Source organism: Rhinolophus ferrumequinum, chromosome 24 (assembly GCF_004115265.2).
Source record: "Rhinolophus ferrumequinum isolate MPI-CBG mRhiFer1 chromosome 24, mRhiFer1_v1.p, whole genome shotgun sequence".
In the NCBI taxonomy this organism is placed as follows: domain Eukaryota; kingdom Metazoa; phylum Chordata; class Mammalia; order Chiroptera; family Rhinolophidae; genus Rhinolophus; species Rhinolophus ferrumequinum.
The window spans coordinates 43708394-43732366 of record NC_046307.1 but is presented as its reverse complement, the minus strand read 5'-3'; the positions used below and the strand labels follow the sequence as shown (position 1 = coordinate 43732366).

The 23973-nt window shown below is 56.2% G+C and overlaps 1 protein-coding gene across 5 annotated transcripts in view; it reads right to left on the bottom strand.

Annotated features, from left to right (window-relative positions):
- Window positions 1–23973, bottom strand: part of MAD1L1 (mitotic arrest deficient 1 like 1) — a 284873-nt gene that overhangs the window by 30337 nt on the left and 230563 nt on the right. Inside the window, exon 17 of one of the 5 annotated variants that reach the window (XM_033096271.1) lies at window positions 3303–3493. The exons of the other annotated variants lie outside the window; for them this stretch is intronic. Coding sequence (XP_032952162.1) covers window positions 3303–3493 — 191 coding nt within the window. The remainder of the gene's footprint in view (window positions 1–3302; window positions 3494–23973) is intronic. 5 annotated transcript variants of the gene reach the window in all.

Below are 23973 nucleotides of genomic sequence, written 5' to 3'. Positions count from 1 at the left end.
GTCTGGGGACCAGCCCTCCTCTGCCAAGCTCCACGAGGGGCTGCCTCCTGCCTGCCCACGGCCAAGCCACCAGGAGGCCAGGGGGCCACAGGGGGCCTGTCTCAGACCCTTTGCTCTCAGTTCACCCCCAAGCAGCCTGTGTCCTAACTGTGCTGTGCAGAAGGAGGAAGAAAGACTAACACAGGCCATCGCTGTGCGTGCCAGGTGAAAGACAGGTGTGCTCGGAGAACCTCGCCGCCGTCAGGGTCCCAAGGCCGTGTGGGGCGGCGGGTGTCTCAGGGGTGCGTTCTAGGTCGACATCTGACCAGGGCAGTTGTCCTTGGGGATAGGAGAGGCAGCCCCTTATTTCAGGATACCCGTGAGCAGTGAGGGGTTCCTTCCAGGGCAGGGCTGGGCCACCTAAGCCCCTAATTCTTTCCTCCTCCAGCCAAGAGCTGTTGCTATGGAAACCCCACAGTGCCAGCAAGACCAGGCTGCTGAGGACTCTTGGGCTGGGCCACGCGGACGCCTGTCCTCACAGCCTGAGCATGTCTCCTCGTCCAAGTCTCTTCTCTTGCTCCACCCCCCAATCCAGGGCAGGGATGGGGGCAGAGGACGCCCTGGGGAGCCCCGTTCTTATCTGCTGCCCATGGCATCTCCTCCATAAAGCACCCCTCGCAGGCTGCCCAGCTGGCCCTCAGTCGCCCTGGCTCAGCGAGCCGCAGGTCTTTGGTGGTCTGTCTGTGTCCACCAGAGAGGCGGGCACCACATGAGGAGGGGCCAGGAGGCGTGGACGGCGGAGCAGTCTGTACCCATCATGACCGCACGGGGGTGGGGGGGGCAGGCGGGCACATGTGCACAGCTTATTCACAAAGTTGCTCTACAAGGAGACAACGAGGCAGCTGGAAGATCACGTCTACTCCCCAAGCAGCAAAGCGGAATACTTCCTCGGTCGCCATACACCCAGCGCAGATCTGAGCCTGTGTCAACATGCCCCAGCAGGCGGCCAGGACCCCCCGGCAAGGCCCATACCACGTGAGGAGGGCAGGGGAAGGGGCTCTGAGACAAGCAGAGATGCTTGGGGAGGGTCTGGCCGTGGGGACACGGGCAGCTGGCCATACACGGGGCCATCTGCCTGACCTGTTTCCCGGACTGGATGATCCTGGGTGGGGGCCTGCCCTGCTGGCCTCCGAGCCGGCCAAGCAGGAACCTGCTGTGAGACGCATCAGAGTGACAGGGCCTCAGGTGTGGGGTGTGGGGAAGCTGCCAGTGGGCTCCTCCTGTCCGCAGGCTAGACCTCCGGGGCTCCACCCACTCAGGCTGCTCTTCTTGGGACAGGAGGGGACCCGGCGCCCCCTCCCACCACACTTCCTGCTCCCTGTAATTTGATTTCTCAGGAGCAGGTGCCCAGGAGCAGGGAGCCCCACAGATGCACCGACCTGGGTACAACCAGACAGAGGCAGACTGCAAGTGTGTGCAACTGTGCATGTGTGTGTGTGCAAGCACAGAGGTGTGTGCGCCTGGATGTGTGTGTGCACACGTGTGTGCGTGTGAGGATATGAGCGTGCACGGGGATGTGTGGGACCAGCAGGTGCTCAGCCTTCCCACCCGTCAGCATGGAGCATGGCGGCTGCTCCCCCACCTACGACAGCGGCAGTGAGGCGTGGCTGCTGCGTGCTCCAGCAGAGCCTGCAGGCTGAGCCCAAGCCCTCAATTATCCCTGGGCACGTCTGCAGAGCCCGCTCAACCTGAACGGCCCTCATCTATTTCTGACTCTGCTGTCAGCCCCCTTCCTGCTGAAAAGTCATTTTTGGGAAAATAAAACAGACTGAAGTGGCCAGGAGACTGCCCCAGCCTGATGCCCCCCTCTCCGCAGGGCAGGGCCGTGACGCGGCGTGACCTGGTGGTCACCCCGTCTCCATGTCTCCCGCTTAGGGCCGCCAGTGCACTCGAGACCCTTCCTGGTGGCCCTAGTGACTAGGACCTTCTGAATCCAGAAGACAGAGTGAGAAGGACCCTGGAGAGCGTCTGCGCCAAGCTCTTCGTTATGGGTGGGAGCTGAGCCCTGCAGAGTGGCCGGCCAGGGCACTCACCCGGGTCAGCAGCTGCGCAGGGCGGGGTGACTCTCGTGCCCTCTGGGCAACGCTGGGACATGGGCTGCCTCGCCGGGTCCCTGGCAGCCAGTGACCATCTGTAGGCAGTGGCAGCTACCTCGACCCCACGATCTGCTGTCTGCCCTCTATATTTTTCCTTTCGCTTTCGTCCGTCTGTCCGACCCATACGTCCTCAGGGAGCACTCTGCGTGCCAGGCCTTGAGCCGGCGGAGGGTAGCAGCCAGGGGCGGCACGCTCCTCCCATCACAGAGCTTAGACGACAGGTGGGTCTGCCAGCACCATCAGCTCTGGTCCCCCGGTCAGAAACTTCCTGCCAGAAGGCTCAGCAGCTCCAAATTTGTCCTCTCAGCACCCGGCAAGCAGGAGGTTTTTCCAGCAAGCCCCCTTGGGCCCCTGAGAGCCGGACAGCCCTGACCTCCAGGAGGAGCTTGGAGGCTTGGCGCTTCCAGTGTTTGGCGGGCTGGGAGGCACTCCGCTCACCTCCCACGGTCCAGCTGCATGCTTTGGCAGCATCGAGGACACCTCCCTGGCCCACCAATGGCTTTCACCCCATTACTTCAGCCCCCTGTGGGCACTGCTGACGCTGACACCCCCCAACCTTGCTGCCCCCACCCTCCAGGGACGGACCGACAGTCACAGGTGGAAGATATGACTGCAGAACCAGCTCAAAGTGGTCCTGTTTCTGACAAGACAGACACTTTTCAGAGACAACACCCCAAACTGAAGCCATGCGGTGAAGCACGTGCAGGAGAGTGCAGGCCTCTCTTTACCCCCGAAGCCACAGGACCGGACAGGACCGGGACTGGGCCACACAGCCCCCTGAGAAGCCAAGGGGCTGCTGTGCGGGGGTCCGGTGCTGAAGCCCCTCACGCTAAGGTCCAAGGTCGTCCCATGAAAACCTGCCCACCAGCACTTCTGCAGCCTTGTCCCCCGAGCCCCTTAAAACCCGGCCTGGACCCTGGATCGAGGAGACAGATTTGACTGGTGTTTCCTGTCTCCTCGCGGTGACCCAAGAGGGATAAAGGCTCTTTCATTCTCTCAAAAGCCAGTGCCACTGTCTGCAACCCACACACACGGGCAGCAGGCAGACACCAAGAGAGGAGTCAGAATGGGGGCCAAGGGTCAGCGGTCTGGCCCTGCCCCTTGGCGAGGTGCGCCAGCCACAGGCCCTCCCAGGCTCTGGCGCCAGCTGCGGGCAGGCAGGCCTACCTTGAAGATGAGGCAGTCGTCCTTATGCTCGGCGTACATGGACGTCAGCCGGTACTGGCTCTCCCTGGTGATGTCCACCTGGTAGCCCGTGAGCGTGTAGCAGACTTTCCGGAATTCCTGGATCTTGGTCTGGAAGACCTCCTTGAGCCGCTGGTTTTTCAGCTCTGCGCTCTCCACTTGCTTCTTCAGCTCTGTGGAGGGAGGGGGAGGTGAGCTCACAGGCCACGAGGGGCAGCAGGGTGCCAGCGGCAGAGGGCACTGACTGCAGGGCGAGGAAGAGACCCCTGCCACGTCAGCAAGACTTGACGTGTGCCGAGCACTGAGGGGCCCACAGCCGGGCCTTCTGGAGGTGATGGACATGAAGCTCTGGTTCAGAGCAGCAACGCACGCGGTGCCCGGGTGATCGACAGACACTCCCCGGTCTGCAGCCCAGCTCTTGTGGCTGAGAAGCAGCCAGGTATGAGTGGGGCGTGAGAGCAGAGGTCATTCGGGCCGTGTTGCCCTGCGGTCCCCTGCAGGTCACCCAGACATGAGGTCACAGGCTCCCGCAGGCTCCCTCGGCGGCAGGGTCTGGGCGGGCCCACCGTCACCCCTGTGCAGGCCAACCTGAACAGCACAAGGCAGAAGCCCCGAGCCACCTGTCTCTCACGCCAGCTTACAGCCGCCACGGGAGAACCCAGCCGTGCAAAGCCTTCAGGAGGATACACAGCGATTACCACGAACCCTTCACCCAAGGTGCCTTCCCAGGGATTGAACCCCGATGTAGTCCCCATTACTGAGCGAGCTGGCTCCCCTTACACACACGCACATGCAGTTGTCTCCAAAGCCACATGCTTCCTGGTGCTCTGTGTGGAGCAGGATGAGGAGCCCCCTGCAGGGCTTCGGGGTGGCCCTGGCGGGACGGGAGCCCAGCTGGCCCAGGCGGTTGTGGGAAAACCTCAGGCCTCTGGGCCCCGGATTGGAGTCCTGCGTCCCTGTGGACTGTGAGCCCCAGGACTCCCCACTGTGACAGGGACAAGCACCCCTCCTGCTCAGGCTGTCACAGGACCTGTGGTGCAGCTGCTCTCATCCAGTGCAGGCTGGGGAACCACCAGCAACTTGGTGGAGCTGAGACGTGGCGGGGTCAAGCCAGCCAGTTTAAGACGAGCGCTCAGTCAGGGTCACTCCCTGGAAGAGGGGAGGGGGACGAGGGACCGGGCGCCTGCATTCCAGGGAAAGAAAGCCAGTGGAGACCCTTCCCACCTGCGGCCCTGAGCCCATCGCCGAGCCCTCCGGCTACTGGGGCATGTGGGGCACGTAGCCACCTTCAGGGGCTGTTGTGAGGATCGCGCTAGATCCTGGGGGGGCAGTGAGAGCTGCGCGGGTTCAGCTCTGCCTACCGATGGCGGGAGCTCAGCTGGCTACCTGGCTGTGAGGCGGGCAGGGGCAGATTCTCTCCCCGTTTTGCAAACAGGGACACCAAGATTTACCCCTTGGTCACAGACACGTGGCAGAGGCTGGGCTGTCCAACTCCAGGACCAAACTCTCGACTACCTCACAGCCTCTCACGCTCTCGAACACGCCTGCTTCTGAACATGCACCGAGGTTCTGTCTACACCACCTGCCGCTCTGTGGGCAGCCTGGTACTGGCCATGCTCTGGTTCTGAATGAGGATTCCTGACACCAGGACCCTGTGCCTGCCGGCCTCTCCACGGCGCATGGCGGGGCCGCACACGGCGCCTGTCCATCTGGCCACACGCCTTGCCCTCACCTGCCCCCCATTCATCACCGGCTCCGTTGCCCCTGGTGGACACTGCTATTCGCAAGCTGAGAGCCTCTCTACCAGGGATGTGGGCACAAAGCCCTTGATTAATCGAGTAATCAGACTATGACATCAAAAGGGTAATTGGCAGCTCTGACCCCAGTGCCCGGCCCGGAGCTGTGTGACCAGCCCACCCAGGATGGATCCGTCAGCAGGAGGAAAGCCTCCTCCAGCAGGAAACACCCACTGACCACACTTGTGCAGCGATATTTCACCCTTGTCAGAAGCTGCATGGCCTTGAACGGATCTCAGGTGTCCAACAGGGAAAATTAAATTTTGGTAATAAATGCAGCCTGACCTTGGAGAAGGAAGCAGCCGCGCTGCCCACAGATATCCAAGTGCTGCCTGTCTGTTCCGTGGTGCGTGACTCCTACAGTTAGATGGGCTCAGTGGGGAGTGAGGGCCTCGCCTCTTGGGGGGACATGCCCGGCCCTGAGGGGCGGGTGAGCCGCACACGCTCTTGGGGAGCCAGGCACCAGGACCCAGGGACAGGGCTCACGCCTCCCCCAGCACAGCCCTCACACTGCTACAAGGCAGATCTCGTGTCCACTTTGACACGTGAGAATATGGGGCCTTGGAGAGGGGGCAAGGTCCTCAAGGTCACACGGCCTGGTGGAAGTCAAGAGGGGCCTAACCCCGTCTGCCTGGTCCTGGGGAGGCCTGAGGGCTGCAGCTTTCAGGCCACGCCCACCTTGATCAAGTGAGTTCAGGGAGGGAAGCTGTGAGCTGTCACTGATTTGGGCGCAGCAGTCAGTGTCCTGACCCCGCCATTATTCTTGTAGTTCAATCGCTTACATAAACGTGAATGAATAATTCACACGATGGTTGGGATTACATAAATAAAAGATGGCCCTCCGCCTTGGCATGGCGTTGTCGTGATGTAGCCTCTCCCAGAATGTGCACGGTTTCCTCAGCCCAGAGGCCAAGGGCCAGCGGTGACCCCTCTACAGCCCCAGCAGCCATTCCATCAAGGCCTGGCAGCTGGTGACGACCACATGCGGGCAGACAGGGCCAGCAGGGCACACAGCTGGCTGTCAGGTCTGCTGAGAGCTCCATGAGCTCCCGGGCCGTCCACCGGACCTCGCCCTGCTGTGTGCATGTCCCAGGCCACTGGGGGCGAAGACCTTGCACGTGCTCTGGGGAGTCCGGCCAAGACGCCCCCGCCCGCTCCCCTCCAGGACGGTCAGCCCTGGGCTCAGGCCGACCCTCTCTGAGCCCCTGCTGAGGCCCAGATGTGCCCTCGCCTCTCCTGCCTTTCCTGTTCTTTGGCCCCTGCCCTCCAGGCACACTGACCAGGGACACCGCCTGTAACCACCACCTTTCCTGTCTGTCCGCGTCTTCCCTTCTCCCCTGTCCCTGGCGAGGCCCCCTGCACCTGCCCTCTCCGCAGCCCTCTGTGTGGGCTCTCTGTAAGTCCTTGGTGAGGGACAAGGGGCGGGGAGGGAGAAAGGAGGCAGTGGACAAGCAGGCGTCAGGGAAGACAGGACGCGATGGCAGAAGGGCAGGCAGAGGCAGTGCAGGCCGGGGATGGCCGTGGAGGCCAGGCGGGCAGCGAGCCCAGGGCTCTTGAGCAGCACCGTCTACTCTGACCCCGTGTGGCCTGCGCCAGGCTCCCTGGCTGCTCCAGCCTCGGTCAAGGGGCCATCTGACAGCTGACCTCTACCCCGCCTCCACCACCTGGCATCTGGAATTTCAGAGGCAGCTGGGAAAGCTCCGTGGGCAGGATTCAGAACCCAAGTAAATCACGCAGTTAGACAGAGGCAAGCCAAGAGAGTGGCCCCCCCGAGGGAGGGGCCTCAGGGAGAGCGTTTACCCACACGTCTCTGCAGATCCAGTTCAGAGCCTGAAATCTGGACAATGGCTTTATCGTCGGGGTGGGGCTGGGGAGTGAGAGGCAGACAGATGGAGGGATGGGGTCCGCAGGGACGCAGAGACAGCACACGCCGGGCCCAGCCTGGTCTCTCAGGGTCCCCGCACACGGTCTCACTGGCCCCCAGAGCCCAGCTGTGCCTCTGTTTCACTAAAAGTGCACACACCACAGTGATTCAATTTCCTTCTTGCCAGTTTGTAGGCGAAAGGGCAGGGAGCGGGGTGGGGGTAGGGACAGAAACGGTCCCTGTTCCACACTCTTACTCAGTCCCAGGCCGCCAGCATCGCAGCAGCTCATCTGGCTCTCAGACCAGCGGAAGGCGACCCCCACTTGGGGTGAGGACCAGCAGAAAGGGCGGAAACACCCAGCACTGCCAGCATTGTCCTCTAAACTCTGCTTATTCTTTGGAGTGTTCAGACGCACATGCAGACAAGACAGCGGCAGGAACACTGTTAAAGACGCACATGGCTGTCTGGAGGGCAGCCCCTGGGGTCAGTGGTCCACATCCCTTCTCTCCTGTGGGCCTGAGCTGTGCCTACACCCGAGCCAGGCCAGACGGCACCGGGCCACAGTCAGCTGGGCCGTGGGCGAAGGGCACTGGGTCTGCCCCCGCCCGGTTGCCCTGCTGGCAGTGGCCGCCCTGTCCCGTGGCTGCATTCTGGATGACAGACACACTGCCAACCACCTCCCACTCTGAGCGCCTCGGCCTCTGTGTCCATCCCAGGACATTGCAAAGCAATGGCTCCCCGCTGGGGCGCTGGCCTGGCCCACGTGAGTCCAGAAGGCTGGTGACACCACAGCAGGTGCCATGGGGGCCCAGCCCCCCTGTGGGGAAGCCAGCCCTTCATACGGAGGCAGATGTCGTGGGAGCCGTTGAGCCCTAGAGTGGGGAGCTGGGTCCAGGACTCAGGGTGGCTGGACTCCAGGGCTGAGCCACGGAGCCGGACAGCCTTGGCCCAGGCCGGCCTTGTGGCAGGGTCAGGCCCTGTGTCCTCCCTGCCCCACGTCCACTCTGCGAGTGACCAGCCCACGCCCTTGCCAGGTGAGACCACGTCTTTCTACATAACGTCATCTTCATAGGGTTTATCATAACAAAATAGAGTATTATAAAAATTCTGCATTAATGCTCATTTCTTCCAGGGGTCAGTGAGCTCAGAGGAGGCGAAGGCCAAGTCTTTTCGTCATTATTGTGTCCCCAGTGCAATGCAAGAAGCCTGGAGCATGGAAAGTACTACTGCCTTTTCTCCATAAACCCTAAATCACAACCCCCAGGGAAGCTTTGTAGTCAGTTTAATCAAAAGTAAAGCACACGAGACCTCCCCTGAGACACAATGGATGGAGCACGCGTGTGTCTCCCTCTCCCTCCAGCAATGACAGTGGGGGTAGGGGCAGCAGCATCTGGGGGTGGACAAAGTCTTAGGAGATGAGCAGCAAATGGAGGAGAGGAAGAGACTTGGTAGTCCTGGAAAGCAGGAAGTGTCTGGCCGGTGGGGATGTCAGCAGGCCACAGACAGCGGCTGTGATGAGGACCAGAAAAAACAGTACGGGTGGAGCCCCGTGGATGGTGCCTGAGGGTCTGCAGAAGGGGCGTCACCACTCCTCCGTGTCCCGCCAGGTGACGGCCCTGGTTTCCTAGAGAGGAGACACGAGTGCCTGGTTTAGGGACATTAGGCTGGGCTAAAGGGCGAGGTGATGCGCCTTCCAGAACAGGGCTAGGAGCAGACTAAGGACCGCCCCAGCGTCTGACGGCCAGGCCTGCACCCACAGGGAGGGCGCAGGACCCGGGGGTTTGCCGGGAATAGACTCCGTGTGAGCTCTGGCTGTGCAGTCAGACGGGGGCCAGCAGGGTGGGGCTGCGTGTCTCCTCTGAGTCTGCAGGGGCAGCGGCGCCTTAGCCCAGTAAACGTGTGGGTGCTGCCCCCCCCCGCCCCTTCGCTATCTGGGCAGATGTCCCGGGAGGAAAACTGAGAGGAGGGGTGAGGACGCGGCCCAGGCCACAGCCCAAAGTGGAGGATCCTCTGTAGCCGCGCTCTGCAGGACCTGGAAGCAGCTTTTGAAATGTCCCTTTGGGGACTCAGGACAGAGTCATTTTTCTTTCTGAAAAGTGAATAAAGAACACAGCCAGTGCCGAGATTTTTCGGGCTTTAGAAACACAACAAAAAGTGCTAGGGCGCATGCAGGCCTTGCCAAGGGCAGGCCTGACGGGCAAGCTGGGAGGCTGCAGGGGCGCGGGGCGTGGTGGGGCTGCCCGGGCCGGGGCACTTTCTGCACTTTGCCAGGACCCCAGGTAAGCCCAGTGCCCGCCAATCTCTGCCTCCCAGCCTGGAGGGGTCTTCAGGGCAGACAGCATGCTCCGGGGGACAGGAGGACGGTGCTGTCACTTGAGTCAGGCTCAAGGTGCCCAGGACAGGCAGAGGAAAGTGACCACTCAGTGTCTAAAAGATCTGGAGAAAAGACACACAGTAGGGATGGCCGTCACTAGGTGGGAACTCAAGCCATGAGACTGGACAGTGAGGCCACACAGGAGCAGCTGTCCACCATGAGGACCGTCAGGTGTTGGGTCTGGAGAAGATGCAGGGAGGAAGGCAAAAGGTGTCCCCAAACTTGGGAAGGGAGCCTGGGGGAATAAAAGCCAGCTGTTCTGCATTGGTCCCTGCGGCAGAACAAAGACAGAGGGACCCGCCTGTGCTGCAGAGGTCTTTACCTTGCCCAGCCCACCCTCACACCCAGTGCTGGGAGGCAGGGACCCGAGGTGGTGCTGCGGGCACCCCAGGTGACACCAGGCCACATGGCGCTCCTGGGCCTCCCAGGCAGGTGTGGGGAGGGCTGGCTCTGTCAGGCCCAAGGTTCCCAGGGATGAATTATTCATGTCTCGCAACTCCTAAACTATTTCAGTTTTACATTTTTAAATATTTAATAATTAGGCATCAAATATTTATGCAGTTTTATTAACAGTTGTGGGAGTCGGCACTGCAGGCCTGTGGCTATGGGTCCATGTCCTGGTCCTGACAGGCCATGTGGACGGAGGACTGGCCAGGCCTGTAGGCCGGACCCATGCCCCAGGCACCGTGCACAGCCGAGGGGGCCGCTAAGGACAGGGCACAAGCATGCTGACTGGGCTCCTGTCGGAGGCCGCCTCCCTGTCCCAAATCCAGATTCCAGGGCAGGACCCAGGGTGGCTGTCAGGCACTGAGGGGTACGTGCCAGTCCGCCATGATTGTCACGTGCCCGTGCCAGCCGGACGGCTTCAAGGTCCCCTGGCACGCCTTCCCCACACAGCACTCAGGCAGGGAGGCCTTTCCAAGGAAGCGCATAGCAGGGCACTATGGTCTCCAGCTGCTGGCTTCAGCGACAGGTGGACGGGACCCCACTGTCCAGTGCCCAGCACCTTCTGCCGTCCAACTGTCTGAAGCTGCAGGCCCCCGGGACCCAGTCTCCATTATGAGCCTATGTCCCCCCCGCTGGGCCGGAAATTACACGTTTTACACGAGAAAAAGACACTCGCCCTGGAATTATATGCAGATGAGCAGTGCCTGTGCCACCACCAGGCTGCCTGGCAGACGCTGCCTGGTAAGCGCGGTGCCGGCTTTCAACAGGGGCGTCTGTGTGATTAACGGCTCACTCCGGCAAACAGCTTGTCACCTTGCACAAAAATGATCTGAAAAGACACTAGCAATTACAGCCCACCAGATTATGGGGTGGGAGAGTCCCGGGGTGACAGGCAGGCGCTGATGTGACATCATATTCTTAGGAAGGCTCCCTCCCCCATTGCTGAGAACAGAGAGGGGTGGAAGCCCCACAGGACGCTATCCCTGAGCCTAACTGGGCACGGGGCTCCCAGCACACGGGCCCTTTGGGGAGTGAAGGGCCAGCTGAGCCTTGGTGGGAGGGCACAGCCTGCCTCTTACCCAGGCCTCTGACAGATGTGGGGACAGAGGTCAGTGCCCTGCTCAATGTCACCAGCGAGGGAGCAGAGAAGCCAAACACTCAAGCCTGCAGGGTGGGATGGGTCCCCAAGGCCAGCGGGCAGCACCAGCACTGCCCTGAGGACCCGCTCTTGGGCACTGCCTCGGGTGGGACAGGCTGGCCTCCCTGCCAACTCCCACCAGGGGCGCCTCTGGACCCCCGAGTGTGGTACCTTCACAGAACTCACTACCTTTGACTTATTTGTACTCATTTCTCTGGTGTTTACCAGCACACACCCCCCAGAGCCAGACACCATCAGCGGAGAGAAGCACACAAGAAGTACATCACGCCCCGACCCCCAAGATGGAAACCGGACAACACCGCCGCCTGACTCCAGTTGCCGGCACCTTCCTTCCGCATGTGCCCCAGCGGGTGGCCTGTCGGGCTGGCTGGGCAGCACGAGGTTAGTGGTCACTGCTGGGGGACAAGGGCAGGAGATGCGGCCGGCACAGCACGCCTGCTGAGGTGAGCTCGCGGAGTGCGTGGAGCTCTGGCTGCCTCCAGCCTGTTCGCTGGCTGTGTGTGTCACTGAGTTCTGACAGCGGGCTTCCAGAAGCCCGAGCCCTGGAAGTCAAGCTGCCCCTCAGAAAAGGGAGGCCTTTTGGAGCTCATCTTGCATTGACGGAGTCCCTTCCCAGTCAATCTGCCTGCTTTCTGCAAGACAAGAGTTTTCAATCTTCTTTCTCTCCTTCCTTTGAGACGAGGCAGTCTATTAAAACTGCTAACGTATGCAGCAGGCCGCGACCTGAAATGCAGTGACTCCTTCAGACAGCAGCAGATCAAGGAACAGGACGCCAGAAGGGGTCGAGCAGCTGCAGCCGCCAATGGGAGAAGGCTCTGGGAGGGGGTAAGGCGAGGGAGCACAGAGGGGGTCCGGGGGGACATGGAGGCAGCCCTGAGGGGCGGAGGGGAAGGATGCAGTCTTCCTAGCAGGTCCAGGCCTGCAGATGGCCTCCCTGGGGCATGGCGTGGGGGGAGTGAACAGATTAAAGCAGGTTGGCTCTGCCCGTCGGGAAGAAAGCGCCAGGCACAGCACACCCAGCCTGAGAGTGGGAGGGCACAGTCCCTGGGGGGGCTGCCTGGGGTGTGAGCGCCTCACGGTCCAGGACAAACGGCAGCGAGGCACTCAGCCCCTGTCTGGCCTGGACAGCAGCCCTGGTGTCTTGGGAATTCCACCAGTTACAGCACATATGACCCCCTCTCATAAGTCCCCACGGCCCAGCACAGTCCACCCTGACCACACAAGAGCCACAGAAGCATACACACACTGCCCCCCTCTGTCACGGCAGAGCGAGGCAAGGGAGGGGAGAACCCTAGCCTGCGGGCTGCCACACATGGGTGGCATGGCTTCTGGAGCGCCCCCCACCCCTGCCCCCAGCAGGCCCACTGCTGGACGGTCGGGGGCCCCAGTACCTGTCCCGGGACTGGGCATCTAGCTGCACTCACTGCTGCTACACAGTCCCTCCCTGAGTCCTAATCACCTGGTGAAAGTCAGAGGGAGGAAATTATTCCAATGCATGGACGGACGTCGCCTCCCGATGCCCAGAACCAGGCACCGTTTCCTCAACCAGCAAAAGGGTGCTGCAGGTGTAAAGGAATTTGGGAGGTCGAGGTTATCCAGACGAGCCCAACGTCACCGTGAGGGTCCTTCCAGGAAGACAGCAGGAGATCTAAGGCTGCGCTGCTGACTCACAGGGAGGGTCAGGGACGGGCCAGCAGCCGAGGGCTGTGGCCGGCTCCAGGAGCAGGAAATGACAAGGAAACGGCTTCTGCCCGGAGCCTCCAGGAGGAGACGATGGGTCACGGCAGCCGTGGGGAGCTAACAGGGGTGGCTTTTCTGAGGGTATCAGCCCTCCGGCTTCAGAGTTGAGCTTGCCCTGCCAGTTACCAGCAGTATGAACCGAGCAGCCCCTGTGCCAGTGGCTTGGAGACGCTGGCTGGTTGTTTGGGAGTGTGCTGTATGTCTGGCACCATCCTAGGCTTGGAGGGCACAGAGGGGACACAGATAAAACCCATAATGAATAGGACAGACAGGTAGTATTCCAGAAGCTGGTAAGTGCTATGGAGAACAAAGAAGTGGAGGCAGGACAGGCAGCCAGGGTGGGGACAGCTGGCATGAGCGGGCAGCCTGTTGCAGGCAGAGGAAACGGCACCGTGTGAGTGCTGGGACAATTCAGGAAACAGAAGACGCAGGCTGGACAACTCAGAAATGCACATGGAAATGCGAAGTCGATAAAAAGAAGAATGAGGTGGCAGGACTCACGTCCTCAAGGCTGTAGGGTGTCCGTGCAGACACAGGGAACAGAGCAGCAGAACAGCCTGGACCGAGACGTACACTGTCAACAGTTTCGAAAAAGCAGTAAAACAATTCAATGGGGAAAGTCTTTCCAACAAATGGTGCTGGAACAACTGAATATCTGAATGGAAACAAATGAACCTTGACACCTTCTTCACACCAATACAGAAATTAATCTGGTGTGGCTCAAGGGTCTACATGTAAAAGCTTCTAGAAGAAAACCCAGGAGACTGCAACGTTGGATAAGCACTGTTTTCTTAGGACAAACAGAGCACTTAAGCATAGAAGAAAAATGGATAGATGAGACTTCATCAAAATTAAGAGCTTTTGCTTATCAAAGACAGTATTACGAAATCATTAGAAGAAAACAATTAGGTAAAAAATGGGTGAATGATTTACAAAGACATTTCACTGAAGATGTATGAATGGCTAATAAGCACATGCAAATGTACTCTGTCGCTGTCGTTAGAGAAGTCACCACAGGAAGACGCTGCTTCACACCCGAGAACAGCTAAGATCACCAGGTGGAACAAGAACCCACGTTGGGGAGGGGGTGGGGCCAGGAACCCCCTATGGCCAGCGTGCAGCGTGCGGCCACTTTGGAAAACAACTGGACAGCTTCTTAAAAACTTAGCCATACACGTACCGTACAACCAACCCCGCCATTCCACTCACACCCAGGAGAGACGTAAACCTAAGTCCACGGAAGACTTGGGTCCGAATGTTCCCAACAGCTAGAGAGTGTCCTCAACCGATGAAGGGTGAACAGAACGCGGTGTGCCAATGGAGTATTACCCGGTAACACAAAGAAGTGACTACTGACACACTGCAGCACGAGTGGGCCTCGAGAACATCAGGCTGTGTGGCGGGGGCCAGACATAGAGCCCCTCCCATGACACGTCTCAGGGCCACATGGGCGGACACAGGGGGAAGCTCTGCGGCTGCGGGCTGAGTGGGCCCAGGCACTGGCTGCGAGCCAGAGGAGAAGCCCGTCAGGGGTGATGGAGAAGTCCCCACATTAGAGGCGGCAATGGCTGTGCACCACTGTCACTCACCAGAAATCACTGTCCACCGAAGCACCGGAAGCCAGGAGGTTGCTGGGGTTTTTAAAAAGACTATTAGAGCTGTTCTAGACTCACAGCAAATTTGAGAGGAAGGCGCAGAGATTTCCCAGCTGTCCCCAAATGGGACATTCATTACAACTGAGGGAGCCACCCTGACAGACATTACAGCCGTCTGTAGCTTGCATTACCATTCACCTGTGGTGGGGACGTGCCAGGGGTCTGGAGAGATAAACAATGACACGTACCCACCATGGCAGTGTCACACAGAGTATTTTCACCACCCCAACAACCCTGTGCTCTCCCCCACAACCCCAGAAACCAGTGATCTTGTACTGTCCCCCCAGTTCTGCCCTTCCCAGGACGCCACAGAGCTGGGATCACACAGCATGCAGCCTTCTCAGAGGGGCGCCTTTCACTTAGCGACATGCATGTAAGGCTCCCCCGGGTCTTTTCCTGGCTGACAGCTCATTTCTTTTAATCACTGAATAATATTTCTTCGTCTGAATGGACCAGTTTGCTTATCCATCACCCACTGAAGACACCTCCGTAGTTTCCAAGTTTGGGCAATTACGAAGAAAGCTGCTGTAAACATCCGTGAGCGGGTTTTGTGTGAACATGTGTTTTCAGCTCCTTCGGGTAAATTATGATTGAGCATGACTGCTGGGTCGTATGATAAGTGTTTTAGTTTTGGAAGAAACCGCCAGACTGTCCCCCAAAGTGGCCTGCTGCCACACGTCCTGCTAGCACTTGGTGACGTCAGTGTGCTTGGGTGTGGCCAGCTGGCAGGTCTGTAGTGACGTCCCATTGTTTTGAACACGTTGCAGTGCGGTACCGAAGAGAAGGGCGTGCAGGGGTCAGGCAGCCCCTGGAGCTCAGGGAGGGAGGCGCAGAGACCCTGCAGACAGAGCTCCTCTGTGGACGACGTCACAGGGCTTCCTGCGCTGGCTGTCAGGGACGCTGAGGCAGCCTCGTTTCCACTGGCTCTCACCACCTTGTCCCGAAAGTGGTGGGAAGAGAGGTTGGGGAGGGGTGGGGGGTGGGTCGGTGTCCACACGGGAAGTATGGCCCCTGGACTGCACCAGGTCCTACCCCACGGATAGAGTCAAGGCCGGGCTGGGCCCGGGACACACTGGCACTTGTGTACACGCAGTAGAGCCGGGAGACTGAGGGATGGCGCCCTTTCCTCTGCCCCGCCTGCCAGCACACCCAGTGATTAAATTACCCGCCTTCTTTACAACTCCAATTAAACACCTAATTGATGGTGTTCTCCTTTATTACCTGACACTAAGAATAAACAAACAGTGTGGAGAGGGAGCAGGCCGGGACTCGCAGTAATTAAAGTGCCAACCAGTTCTCCACAGGGCCCAAGTCTGGAAGCAGCTGGGGGGGCAGGGCCCGACAGGGGACACACATTCTGGCTCCTGCACACACCAGTGGGCTGACCTCAGCGGCGCCCCCAGGCCCAGGACCACTGAAACCCGAGACACTGCTTGGCTCCTGCCCGGCTCATCTGGGGCTCTGGACAAGCTGCAGTCAGTGACAGGGACGTCTGTTCTGGCAGCTCTGGGCAGTGGCACGCCCTCATGCCAATGTGGCCCTGCCATGACTCTCTGGGCCAGCAGGTCAGCGACCCCCCCACCTGCCTCCCTGGGTCCTCAGAGCTGGGCTGTAGGCCTGGCTTCATAGATGGGGGAGGTAAGTTCAGAGGAGGGATGAGCCCTGCCCAGGCCACTCAGCTGGCAGGTGGTGAGCAAGACTCGTGTCCAGGTCCTTGGAAACTCCAGGGTGCTGTCTGCCCGCTCACCTCTCCTAGGGCCCTGGCTCCAGCCTGTGAAGGTGGGCGCCCCGTCCAGCTGCCGGCCATCACCTGTAGGACTGTTTCGGGTGCAGCCGTGTATGTCTCTCCTTCCAGAGAGCGTTCTGCCTCGACCCCTGGGGATGACGACAGCAGCAGCTGCTAGCATCTCCATTCCTGAGCACACAGCCCACAGCCTGGGGACTGTGTGCTCAGCCTCTTGTCAGTGCTGGGGGCACCCACGGAACAGGAACCCCAGGAGCACGCACTGCCTGAGCCCAGGGTCACAGCCCCAGGCTCCTAGGCTGAGCAAGCATCACCCCTGTCCTTCACCGGAGAGGCCAAGAACCAAGGTAACAAACAAAGAAATTCATGAAGGTGGGTCTGGGGAGGGAGCTGAAGTTTCAAACTGGCCCAGAGGCTAGGAGCCACCTCACACCGTCCGTCTGTCCGTCCTTCCAGGGCTATGCGAGGCCCTGCCGTCCTCGGGGGTGGCCTCCAATTGGAGAGGCCGCAGAGCGCGTGAGACAGTGACACTGTGGGAGGGCAGAATGGAGGCCGTGCGTGCTCAGGTGTGGGGCACGGATGGGCCGCCCTCCAGCACAGACCCGGACTGGGCGGGGCTGCCCTGGGCAGGGGCGTCGTCTCCCAGAACCTGGGAAAAGCAGGCTGGGGGACGCTTTCCCTGCACCCTGCGAGTAATGCAGAGGCCAGAGGGTGGACAGGCTGGGACCAGGCCCTGGCAGCCAGTGGCACCAGCACCTGGCAAAGGGAGGCGACTGGACCCCAGACTGTGGCAGATGGAGGCCCGGGGCCCACACCACCTGGATCCAGCGCCAGCAGACCGGCTCCGTGGTCCGGAGAAGGGGGTCCTGCCACCGCAGCCTGTGCCTGGGACCCCTGGTCCTCCCACAGGCCCTCACTCCCCTCCCCAGACACACGGACGCAGTGAAGCTGAAAATTCACCTACCAAAGCAATTTATATTTCTATGCAATTTCAATAAAAAACCAAAATCTCAATGGCTTTTTCTTGGACTTGACAAAGTAATTCTAAAATTCATTTAGAATAATAAACAGGTAAGAAAATAAGTGAAAAAAGAGAGTAATGCCTGCTCTACTAGATATAAAACATATTTTAAAGTTAAAATTACTTAAAATATGGTACACATAAATGAAATGAAAAACAGAAAACATAAATACAGGTCCTATTATGTATAAGAATTTAATAAAGATAAGGACACATAAATTACAGGGCAGGGAAGGGTTATAATACAGGGTAACTGGCACTAGAGGGCTGTTGCGTGATCTGGGAAAAGCTCCATTTGGATCTTGACCTCATATCATACACGAAAATAAGTGCTAAGTAGATTAAATCTTTAAATATTAAAAAATGCCAAAAGGTCCCAGAAGAAAATAGAACTATTTATCAAATCACTAAAGAACTTTCTACACTTAAAAATAATAGAATTAACAGATGAGATCTCCCCCTAAGTTAAAACTTTCTGTACAAAATAATCATAAGGATAAACTAAAAGTTAAGCTTATACACAAAACGAATTTAAAAAGAGATAAAGGAGCACTGGTCACGATGAGACAATTCTGCAAAGAAGAAATAGAAGGTTCTTCCTTATTGGCAATCAGAGAAATGCACAACAGGCACCATTTTTATTTACGTTAAAGAACACTACGCAGTAAGCAGAACTGAATAGAAATGGTTTCATGCTTTTCATTTCAGTTTCCACAGGGCTACTGCTACTATGTAGTAGGTAATATGCATACACACCATACATATACACACGTGCACTCATGTCACACGAAAGGAGTTCAGCAAGGGTGCAGGATACAAGATCAGTGCACAAAGTCAAAGCTGAAGTCTCCTTATAGTTTCTGTTTGTTTTTGAACTTCTTAGGATTTCCCATATAAGCAGTCATGTCATCGGCAAGGAGAAAAACCTGCTCCTTCCTTTCCAAACCGTGTGCCTTTTCTTTTTCTTTCCTGCCGCCCTGACCGGGGCTCCGATGTGTTTAATCGGGGGTGCGAGGGCACGTCTGTGCCTCGTTTCTCATCTCAGGGGAAAGTGGGGGAGTCTCTCTCTCTCTCTCTCTCTCACACTCACACACACACACACACACACACACACACACGCATGATGCCAGAGGGGTATTTTGTAGATGCTCTTTGTCATTCTGAGGAAGTTCCCCTCTTTTCCTGGTTTGCTGAGAGTTTCTGAGGTGCTGTATTTTGTCAGATGCTTTTACTCCATCAGTTGATTTGATCAAGGTGATATGGTTGATTATATCAACTGATATTTGAATGCTAACCAGGCTTGCATTCCTGGAATAAATACAAAAATAAATCCCTATAGGTTTCGTTTTCTGTCTTGTCACTGGTTTTGAAATTAGGTTGATATTTGCTTCATAAAATGAGTCGAAAAGTTCCCTCTTCCATTTTCTTGAAGAGTGTGTTTGGCAGAATTCACCCGTGAAACCACCCAGGCCTAGAAGAGTTCATGTTTGGAAGCTTTTGATGATGGAGTCCATGTATTTACTAGTCATGGCAATCCTGAGGTGACCAGCTCACACTGGGTGAGGTGTGGCTTGCAGCCTGTTTCTGGAGCTCTGCTGCTGCTGCTGCTGTTTGGATGGACTCTGGTGTCACCTGGCCCAGGTGCAAAGGCGCCTGACTCCCGGACACAGACAGAGAGTGTGGAGAGAAGCCCTCGCTTTGTGGCCCAAGAAAGAACTAGGAGAAATCCCGCTTTTCTTTCTTCCATCCTCTTCTATCCCCGTACGTAGACAGTCCTGGGGAGTGCAGGTACAGCTGGACAGGTGCCCAGAATCCCGAGGGAGAAACCTTCTGTCTGACTTGTGGAGCTGTGACCCCAAGAGAGTGGGGTGACTCCCTGTGGCTTCCTGCTCTGTCCCCAGGGGTTGTCAGCCTGAAACACTAATGTCGCTATGGGAAGCGCGTGGAGAGCAGGGCAAGTGAACCCGGGTTTCTGGCCAAAGGTCTGTGAAGGGAGCCCTCAGGGAACGAGCGAAGATTGGAGTTCAGGGATGGGGAGCTTGGGGGATGCTCCCACCCAGCGGTGCATGCACCCCTGTTTCTCTGAGCTGGGCATGTGGGGGTCTGACATGACTCTACATAGCACAGCAAAGGCTACGAGGCCCTGACTGTGTGCCAGACCCTGCCGGGACCCAACGCACCGAGGGAGCCTGCGCCGGGGGTGCCAGCAGCACGGAGGAGGCTTCGACATTGGGAGAAGCACAGCCCTCGGGAGGTGGTGGCAGCAGCCGGCTGAAACCAACCAACCACCAAAGGTTAACAGTCTCCACTGAATTTCAGAAAGACTTAGAATCTCATGACGTGATCCTCAAAATCTCCCGAAGACAGTCCAACAGATAAAGAACCAGGAAAAGACAAACTGTTAGGAAAAACAAAGCCAGAAGCACCAAAGCCAGAACGATGGAAATGTTAGAATCGTTCGACAATTTGAGACATGGTGACCACAAAGTATGTGCTTGGCTTGTCACAGGCTACTTAGAAACAGTGTTTTACTTCTGAAACTGGAGCACAGCTGTCACTGGACAGGCCCCCGGCCCCTGGATGCTACCACTGTCACATGCATCACAGGGACACACACTGAAACCCATCAGACGGCGTGTTTGTGCAGTATGCCTTTCTCATCCTTTCCCTTTTAACTCACAAATCCCATTTTCCGACCACCTGTCTTTTACACAGGGACGATCACCTGAATGCCTACGGACGGCTTACTCATCAGAAACCACGGAGGCCGGAGCGAGAGAAATGATGTTGATTTTTCAAGTGGTGAAAGAAGAGAACCGCTGACCCAGAATTCCACGTGCAGCAGAGATGTCCTTCAGGAATGAGGACAGAATTAAGAGCTACCAGATGAAGGGCGACTACGAGAATCCGGTACCAGCAGCTGGCTCTGAAAGAAACTCCAAAGGTAGCTTCTTTGACGAAAGATGACACCAGAGGGAAATCTGGAACTTCAGGAACAAAGGGAGAGCGACAGAGGTTCTAAATGTCTAGGCAAAACCCATAAACTGTTTTTCTCTCGTATGTTCTTTAACATATGTATGACAGTTAAAAGCAATAATTGTAACATTTACAGTGGGATTTTCACAGCAGATGGGGTGTGGTGAGGAACCACTTTATCACCCTAAACTGGTAAAATATTAATTATAAGTACACTGTGAAAAGTCAAGTACATATGTATACTGGAATCCTTAGAGACATCATTTTAAAAAGTATCTAAAGAGATATAATAAAAAATAAGATAAATAGATTATTCTTTCAGACTTTTACCTCTGCAAGACAACGGGAATTTCCCACATTTTGAAGATTAAAACTTCAGGATTCAAAGAAATTAAAATAAATTGCCATGTGTTTCAAAAAAAAAAAAAAAGATAAATCAAAATGGAATATGAAAAAAATGTTCAAATAATCTGAAAATAGGTAGAAAAGGGAAAACAGAAATTAAATGCAGAGAGGGCAAACAAAACTAGGCATAAAATGATAGGCCTAAATCCAAACGTATGAACAATTACATTAAATATAAATGCTCTAAAAACACCTATTAAAAGACAGAATACACATTCTTAGCAGGTGCACGTCGAGCATTTACTAAGGGAGCTAGCTCAGGGTCTGGTTCAATATTGTAAAATTTCACAAATAATCCACCACACCAACAGCCTAAGGAAGAAAACCCACATGATCATATCAACTGGTGCAGAAAAAGCATCTGACAAAACCCAACATCCAATATGATACACACTCTCAACAAACTAAGACTAGAAGGGAACTTCCTCAACTTGCTAAAAGAAGACCTACAAATAATGCACAGCAGACAGCATATGTGCACTTCAGGGTGAAGACTCAGTGCTTTCCCTGAGATCAGGAACAGGAAGAGGCCACTCTCCCCATTCCTGTCCAACACTGTCCTGCAGCCCCAGTCAGGACAAAAAGGCAAGAACACAACATACAAAATATCCAGTTTTACGGGACTGAACAGAACAGTCCCTATTCACAGATGACATGATTACCAAGAATAAAAACCCCCCTAAAACAACAAAACCCTCCCAGAACTATTAAGTGAGTACAGCAAGGTTGCAGGATATGAGACCAACACAAAAACCAGTTATATTTCTACATACAAGCAAAGAACAAACGGAAACAGTAAAAAACAAAACACTTAAAATAACTCTAAAAATAAAAAGAACAATCAAACACTTAAGTATACATTTAACAAAACATGTAGTAGTATATGTGTACGTGTGCGTGCGTGTGTGCTGAATATCACAAAATGCTGATGAAAGAATTAAAAGAAAACCTAAATCAATGGAGAGACGTACCGTGTTTTGGAAAAACTCATCACATTAAAGACACGGATTCTCCCCAAACTGATCTATAGATGTAACGAGATCACCATAAAAGGCCTCGGCAGGGATTTTATAGCTAGACAGGCTGATTCTAAAATTTATACGAAAGGCAATAGAACTAAAATTACCAAAACGATTTTGAAAAGGAAGCATAAAGTTTGGAGAATTATGCTATTGATTTTAAGACTTACTATCAAGTTACAGTATCCAGACAGCGTGGTATTAGCGAAGGGACAGACAATTAGATCAACGGAACAGAAGAGAGGGTGCAGAAACAGACACACATTAGTCAATTGATGTGACAAAGGACCAAAGGTAATTGATGGAAGAAAATAAGTCTTTTTAACAAATGATGGTGGAACAATTAATTGGACATTCATATAAAAACCCAAAAAGCAAGAGTACCTCAATCTAAATCTCATACATATTAAAAAATTAAGTCAAAATGGATCACAGATTTAAATGTCAAACTAAAAAACTTTTAGTAGAAAATATAGGAAAAAAGTGTGTTGACCTTGGGTCAGGCAGAGCTCTCAGCTCTGACTCCTGTAAAAGGAAAACTGGTCATCAGAGTGTACCAAACTTAAAAAGGTTTGCTCTGAGAAAGACACTCAGAAGAGGAAACTCCCTCAATTCAGAACAAAGAACATGTCTAATCAAGAAACGGGCAAAGACCTGAATGGACTCCAGCCAAGAGGATGCAGGGATGACCAACACGCGACAAAAGATGGTCAGCACTCAGACGTCAGGGCAACGTGACGTAACAAGTGATGAAAGCTCACCACAGACACACTGTGACACCAGCTGGAGCGGGTGTGCAGCCACGGGACTTCTCACATAGCTGTTTCTCGCAGATCTAAGTGTACACTGACCACAAGACGTGGTGGTCCCACTACCGGGCACTGACCCCACACAGGAGCCGGTGCTGGCCCTTCTGTCTCCGCTGTTCTGTTTGGCATTTGGTACCAGTGTATCTGAGTGTCTGACCCCCCTCCTGCGGGCTCAGGGTCGACTGCAGGCTCTGGAAGCCTCTGCAGTGTTTTCAGGTCGCCCCAAGTGTGTGCCACCTGGGTGCCCGGCTGGCCCTAGGCCCTGCCTGGGAGGGACCCACTTGGCCTTTGTGAGCTTTGGCTGCCGCCGTTTGGAACTTCCAAAAATTGTTCTCCTTTCTCTTCCCTTCAGGGAAGATGCTGGTGCCCAGGCCACCTGCGTTTGGGGTCTAGACCTCTCTCCTGCCTCACCCCGGCCCCTTGGCTCCATGGCTCGGCCAGAGGCAGCTGTCCTGTGCAAGCACAGAGCTCCCTGTCCCACAAGCACAGAGAACACCTCCTTCCCAGAACAGGCCTCTGCACAAAGCTTCTCTTGGCTGCTGGGAATGCAAGAGCGCGACAGGTGTCAAGGGCACTGGTGCCCAGTCAGAGCTGCGCTGTGAGGTGCGGGGCTCTCCAGAGGGGCTGGCCGGGCACCTGCCCAGCTCTGTGAGCCGAGCCGGCCGCACCACCTACCAAGCAGCCGCTGCAAAGGCCCCAGTGCCCACCCGGCTCTCCCTCCCCTCCTGCTGCGAGGCTGAGAGGTGGCTTAGACCACACTGTTCTATGGAAGGGGGAGGGAGGTAAGGACAGACCCAGGCTGGGACACAGCCCCCCCGCTGCTCCCAGTGCCACAGTGGAAGAGGGGACAACTCATGGAGCAGGGACAGCTGGAGGACACCAAGCAGTGGGTCCCTCCCTGTCCCCTTCCGGCAGTCTCATGCCCCTCAGCTCTGAGATCCCCCCTATAGTTGAGGGGCAGGAGCTGGGCAAGAAGCGGGGCTTCTTACCTACCCCCAGAGCTGAGCACAGCCCCCATCTAACTATGATGGCACAGTAAGGCCTGGCTGTGTCACCAAGTGCGAGGTACTAATCACATGAAGCCTGAGTCCTCACGTGTGACCCGTGGCTGGAACCTTCCTTCGTCCCGAGTGAGTGCCCACCCTCGGACGGCTGGCCAGCAAGGGGCACCAGGTCCCCTCCCAGCAGGCTCCCTCCCAGCCATGCCGTCCTGGAGCACTTGCCACCCAGGGAAGCAGCCAGTCCAGGCCCTCCCGGGAGTCCTCCTCTCAGGGTAGAGCAGATGGGCTCCCCGTGCCCCAACAGCTTCCCTCCTGCTCCCGAGACACCCCAGGACCAGCGGTGCCCACAGTCAGGCAGTGACAAATCGGATCACCCTCCAAGTGTCGCTCTGATAAGATTAGGTTATTTTAATATTAATGCATCACCTAATTAAACCGTAATTAATAATCTGTCTGGCCCAGCCTGGAGAAGGCAGGGAAGCCATGCGAGGAGCCAAGGGGGTGGGGGTGGGGGCTGAGGTTTTAGGTTCCTGCCAACCCAGGGGCCGTGCAATTGACATGGATGGTTTAGCAATTCTTTTGTCAAAGATCCAGCAGAAAAACCTCAGGAAGAGCTTTTCCTGCCTAACCACCATCAGAGCA